The sequence below is a fragment of the Leopardus geoffroyi genome, chromosome X, assembly GCF_018350155.1.
Source record: "Leopardus geoffroyi isolate Oge1 chromosome X, O.geoffroyi_Oge1_pat1.0, whole genome shotgun sequence".
Classification (NCBI taxonomy): domain Eukaryota; kingdom Metazoa; phylum Chordata; class Mammalia; order Carnivora; family Felidae; genus Leopardus; species Leopardus geoffroyi.
Genome location: NC_059343.1, coordinates 106,341,139 through 106,347,556, shown reverse-complemented (window position 1 = coordinate 106,347,556; position 6,418 = coordinate 106,341,139). Strand labels below are relative to the sequence as shown.

The 6,418-nt window shown below is 34.2% G+C and overlaps 1 protein-coding gene across 1 annotated transcript; it reads left to right on the top strand.

Moving 5' to 3' along the window:
* The first annotated feature begins 1,317 nt into the window (after nucleotides 1-1,317).
* LOC123595087 (actin-related protein T2-like) lies at nucleotides 1,318-2,554 on the top strand. The gene is given in 3 exon segments (XM_045472303.1): nucleotides 1,318-1,830; nucleotides 1,832-2,499; nucleotides 2,502-2,554. Coding segments are annotated over 3 exon segments (1,110 nt in total). The 5' UTR covers nucleotides 1,318-1,441.
* Nucleotides 2,555-6,418: the final 3,864 nt, after the last annotated feature.

Below are 6,418 nucleotides of genomic sequence, written 5' to 3'. Positions count from 1 at the left end.
ATGTTGGGAAAACTGGACAGCCACATGAAAAAGAATGGAATTTGATCACATTCTTACACCATACACAAAAATAAATTCAAAATGGAGGAAAGACCTAAATGTGAGACAGGGTACCATAAAAATCCCAGAGGACAACACAGGCAGCAACCTCTTTGACATCAGTTGTTAGCAAATTCTTACTAGATATCTCCTGAGGCAAAGGAAACAAAAGCAGAAATAAACCGATGGGAATTCATCAAGATAAAAACATTCTGCCCAGTGAAGGACACAATCAACAAAACTAAAAAGCAAACAAAAAATGGGAGATGACATATCTGATGTATATCTGTAAAGAACTTATCAAACTCAACACCCCAAAAAAAAAATCCAGTTAAGAAATGGGCAGAAGACATGAATAGCTATTTATCCAAAGAAGACATCCAGATGGCTAACAGACACATGAAAAGATGCTCAACACCACTCATAATTAAGTAAATACAAATCAAAAGGAAGAACCTTGAAGACAGTATGCTAAATTAATTAAGTCGGACACAAAAGGCTTCATATTACATGCCTCCGTTTATATGAAAAAGGCAGAAGAAATTTATAGAGACAGAAAATATATTGGTGGTGCTTAGAGCCCAGAAGGACAGTCTAAAGAGGTTGATAGCAGAAGGATACAGAATTCTTTCTGAGGTAAATAAAATATTCTAAATTTGACTTTTGTGATGTTTGCATATATCAAGTAATATACTGAAAATCATGGGAATGAACATTATAAATGGGTGAAAGTATTGTTTGTGAAATGTATCTCAATAAAGCTGTTAAAAACAAGAAACATATATGAGGTGTAATAAAAGATAGAATATTCTAAGAACCTCTGAAACTGGATTATGATCATTCTCATTCCAATCTGAACCTGTGTCTTGTGGTTAGTTCCTCCCTTTAGCAAAGGGAAAGGTATTTTTGTCATCCCTCCAAAATAGCTTAGCTGCGCTTAGAAGGCAGTTTTCTGGAAGAAGCCCGTAGTTTGGCTGTTTCACTTACTTCTAAAGTAAGGCCTTCACTTCACCTTATCAAAGCTACCCATGTGTATGGTTTCCCTTCCTCTTTTTCATGTTTCACCAAGCTAGGAGTATTGGTGGCTCAGAGACCCCACCCCTTAAAATCCCTTTGATGCTCTTTGAGGACAATTGTTGCCTTGGCAAGATTGTTACATGGGGGGGGGGGCAATCATCACTGAAATTTCCTAGCAGGCCCTGGGCTGCCTGAAAGGAGACAGGATTCATGGGTTGAAGACAAGGTACTCTGTGGGATTGGGGACAACCTGCTAGCTCCTCCTGAGTGTCAACCTGAGAACTTTGGAAGCCTGTGGTTTTAAATCTTCCAGAGGTGCCTGTTGTCATACAAAGTGGCAAAGGATTTTTTATTTTGTTGAAGTTTGGAAGAGCATGCTTCAAACATGTATAACCCATCTGTATTAGATATTCCAGCTGTAATTTTTGACAACGGATCAGGACTCTGCAAAGCAGGCCTGTCTGGAGAGATTGGACCCCTTCACATCATCAGTTCTGTTGTGGGGCATCCTAAATTTAACATGCTCTTATCAGAAGCCACTAAGAAAAAGTACTTCGTGGGACAAAAAGCCCTGTACAAGTATAAGGTCTTGCATTTGCACTACCCCATTGAGTGTGGACTGGTAACAGGATGGGATGACATAGAGAAACTTTGGAAGTATCTTTTTGAGTGGGAACTAGGAGTCAAACCCTGTCAATGACCTGTACTCATTACTGAGCCCTCTTTGAACCCAAGGGAGACTGGAGAGAAGATGACAGAAGTGATGTTTGAGACTCAATGTGCCTGCTTTCTACCTGTCCAACCATGCAGTGGTAGCCTCTGTCACGGGATTAGTGGTGGACAGTGGTGATGGGATCACCTGCACTGTCCCTATCTTTGAGGGTTGTTCCCTGCCTCATGCTGTGACCAAGCTCTACGTGGCAGGAAGGGACATCATAGAGCACCTCACTCGGCTCCTCCTCGTTCGTGGAAGTACCTTCCCTTTCATACTCAATAAAGCCTTAGTGGGTGACATCAAAGAGAAGCTGTGTCATGTGGCCTTGGAGCCAGAGAAAGAGCTATGTAAGAAGCCAGAAGAGGTACTAAGAGAATACAAACTGCCAGATGGAAATGTTATCTACATTGGAGACCAGCTGCACCAGGTGCCTGAGATCCTTTTTGCACCTGACCAGCTGGGTATCCACAACCCAGGACTCTCAAAAATGGTATCCAGCAGCATTATGAAGTGTGACACTGATATCCAGAAGAATCTTTTTGCAGAAATTGTGCTGTCTGGGGGCACCACTCTTTTCCCTGGGCTTGAGGAAAGACTTTTGAAAGAACTGGAACAGCTGGCTTCCAGAGGAACTCCCAACAAGATTACAGCTTCTGATAGATGTTTCTCTTCATGGATAGGTGCATCCTTTGTGACCTCTCTGAGCAGGTTCAAGCAGATGTGGATCACTCTGCAGATTTCATGGAGTTTGGGACATACATTGTTCAGAGAAAATGCTTTTAAGGAATCCAGAGCACAAGGTACTGGGATCTATCAGATCGCAGGAGCACTTGTAGAAGGTGGCATTTTCCCTTGGGCCTTAGCATGGTGTTTGATAAAATTGATATGACATTTTAGTTTCCGTTCATTTTTTGTGGCACCAGAGTAATTTCTGATCCAGGTAATGAATCATTTTAAGTGGTTCTATTCCACCTTTTCTGACTCATGGACACTTTTAATAGTTTTCTCTCGAGAAATCCTTTTATTAGTTGAGGTTGTGTCTACTTACAGGGTTTACAGTTAAAGCAGGTGCTTGAGCCTCATGCCCAGAAACCTGACTCAGTAGGTTCCCTGGGGCCTTCATTTTAATCAAGTATCTTGGATATTTTTGATAGATCTAGTGTTAAGGAAAGGCAAAAATCTCCAGAGAAAGTGTGGGAAGTGGACGGGAATTAAGTAAAAGAAATTCTACCCTGCTTTTTAGGGTCCAACAGGCCCTTTCACTCAGTAAATCCTTTATTACCAAAATAAGATTCTCTGCTGTTATCAGCGATTAGGCACCAAAATAGGATGAGGCTGTTTTCCTTGGCAAAAAGGAGAAATGTGAACAGAAATCGCTATTTGATCAAGGCTCTCTAAGCTCAAGGCCCCTACTCCCAGCTACAGGGTTAAGAATCTACACTTCTACTTTTGGTTCATTTTTAATTTCAAGGATATATAGCCTCATTTAGTTAGGAGTAAAATACTGGAAATATTTAATGGTCTCCAATAAATAAATTGTTGAATAAATTATGTCTACATGATTTTTTCTCATTAATTTAGTATTTTTCCAAAATATTATTGGGACACAAATGGAAAATTCAGAGAAGTCTTTGTAATGCAATGTACTTATTTATTAAGCAGTGACACTTTCCCATATGTATGTCTATGCACATTTATATGTACGTATATAAAGGAATATTTTTGTGTGATTATAAGCACTTCGACAAAAGTACAGAAGGATACATACCATCAAATTTACATAGATTGTTGGAGCAGATTAGAATAAGAGGTAAAATAGGCAAAAAGAGAGCAGGATGGGGAGAAAATCACAATGAAAGAGCAATTCCAAAAATTTCAGCCTGAGTGAAATAAAACCACTAATATAAATAAAATTCCTATTTTTCTTATATCTTCCCAACTCCATGTTCAAGATTGTCACATTGCTAGCTTGAATATAGCCATGAAAATTATCAAATGTTATAAATTACTATAAAACAGGTATTTTATTTTTCATATTTGTTTGAGAGTTCTGGCTAAATAGCAAGCTTCTGTTTCCATATAACTTAGCAAAACCACAATGGAACCAGAAGATAGTAGAATGACACCTTGGAAGAGTGAGGGAAACATTACTGTCAATCTAGAATTTTATATCCAGGAAAACCACTCCAAGGAAGATGGTAAAAAGATTTTTCTGACAATAATGAAAGTGTCTATTGTCAATACATCATAACTAAATGAAATTTTATATGATTCATTGAGGGCATATGGGTATAATCTTAGAATAAGATATATATGGTATAAAAGAAATAATGAACCTTTAAAAATTATGTAAATAGGAGTAAACTTTAAAATATTGACAGCATCAGTTTATAGTATTAACATAATACAAAGAATGAAAATTCTGTAATACTAAAGGATTAAATCATGGAAACTGATTGAAGTTAAAAATCTTTTACCAGAAATAAAAACATTTAGAATATATATGTTGAAGCTAAATAAACTGACTGTAAAAAGAACCTTAAAATTAAGAAAAAAAAAAACTAAATAACCACTGCAAAGATAAATATTAAAAAGAATTTCTAAAAAATATCAACGACAAAATTGTAATAAAAACATAAGCTAATTAAAAATGAATGAGAGGAAAATATCAGCTATTAAGATTGAAGGCAGCTAATGCTAGAATTATTAAGAAATGTAGAGTCTAAAATGTTTCTACAAGTAAAAAGAAAGGGTGAGTATCAAAAAGCTAAATGTTTGATTTATGAAAAAACAAACAGAATAAACCCACAAAACAGGAGGAAGTAATTAAATAATAGGAAATGAGAAATTAATGAAATCTTGCCATTTGCAACAACATGGATGAACCTAGAGGTTATAATGCTAAGTGAAATAAGTCAGACAAAGACAAATACTACATCATTTCACTCACATTTGGAATTTAAGAAACAAAACAAATGAACAAAGGAAAACAGAAATGAAAAACCCAGAATTTTAAATACAGAGACATGGTGATTGTCAGAGGGGAGGTGGATGACTGGGGGGAGGAATGGGTAAAATAAATAAAGGGGATTAAGAGTACATTTTTCTTAGTAAGCACTGAGAAATGTACAGAATTATTAAATCATTATATTGTACACCTGAAACTAATGTAACATTGTACATAAATTATACTTGAATAAATAAATAGTAAAAAATAATATATATAACAAAGACAAAATAAAGAGAATGAAGAAATACTTGATTCTTTTTAAAGACAAAATAGACATCCCACTGAAATTATTGATCATAATTTACAATAAACAAGTTTAAAATTGTGAAGAATTAAAATTGGTGACAAATGCTAGTGAAGAAGAAATCAATTGCCATATTATGAATAACTGTACATTTCATCTCACAAATATAAATTTACCTTAACTATAGCCTAAAAATAGATATCACTACATAGTATAAATATTACAAAATCATTTTAAAATTTTGACATAAACATTGTCTAGATATTTTTCCAGGTAACTTAAATCATTCAAAAATTCCATTTTTTATGCATATTCTTTAGTAGTATAGACAAAACAGCAAACTCTTACTAATTTTATACGTACAATGTAGCTTTAAAATTGTACCAATCATTGGGAATATTATGAAAGAAAAATTCAGATCAACCTCACTCATAAACATAGATGCAAATTCATAAGCAAAACATCAACATACCAAATTCATCAATGTATGAAAAGTTAATTTAAAATCAACTTTGGTTTACTTCAGAAATGCAAGATTGGTATGCCATTTATAAATCTGTGGATGTAATTCACTATGTCTCAATACATGGCAAAATCAGAACATTTGAGTAAACATCCATTAATCCTAAAATATATTATCCAAAGCAAAAGAAATATCATTACCATAAAATGGTTAATACTATTTAAAAACCTACATAAAACATATAGAAAAAATATGAAATATTAAAATATTTGTTTTAACATGAAGTAATCAAGGACTCCCACTATGAGCAATTTTATTTGGTATTGTACTAGAGGTACTGGGTAGTTCATTAACAAGACAATATAGACAAAAGTATAACAATTAGGAAAGTACAAATAATTTTTTTTACTTTCAGATATGATAGGATGTTCTTCAGAAAACTAAAAGTGTTAATAAAAATATTAGAATTGAGATGATTCATCATTTTCAAAATGAAATAAATGTACCAAAGTCAATTATATTTCTAATAGTAGCACTGAATACTTAAATTAAATTTAGAAGCGTATTGTTTACAATAACAATTAAGAATATAAGATTACTAGAAATGAATGTAGGTATAAAACCTTTATGATAAAATTAAAATGCTTTTTTTAGATTTTTTGTGTGTTAATCATTAAGACCTAAAGAAATGGAGAAACTGATCATGCTCAACAGAAACATTTCAAATCATAAAGTTGACATTTTTTCTGTACAATGATTTATAGATTCAAAGAATTCAGTAATAATCCTGGTAAGGTTGTAAGACATAACTACATTATTCTAACATTATATTTAAGATCAAAGAGCTATGGGGTGCCTGGGTGGCTCAGTCAATTAAGTGTCCTACTCTTGATTTCAGGTCAGGTCATGATTTCAGGGTTTATGAGATAG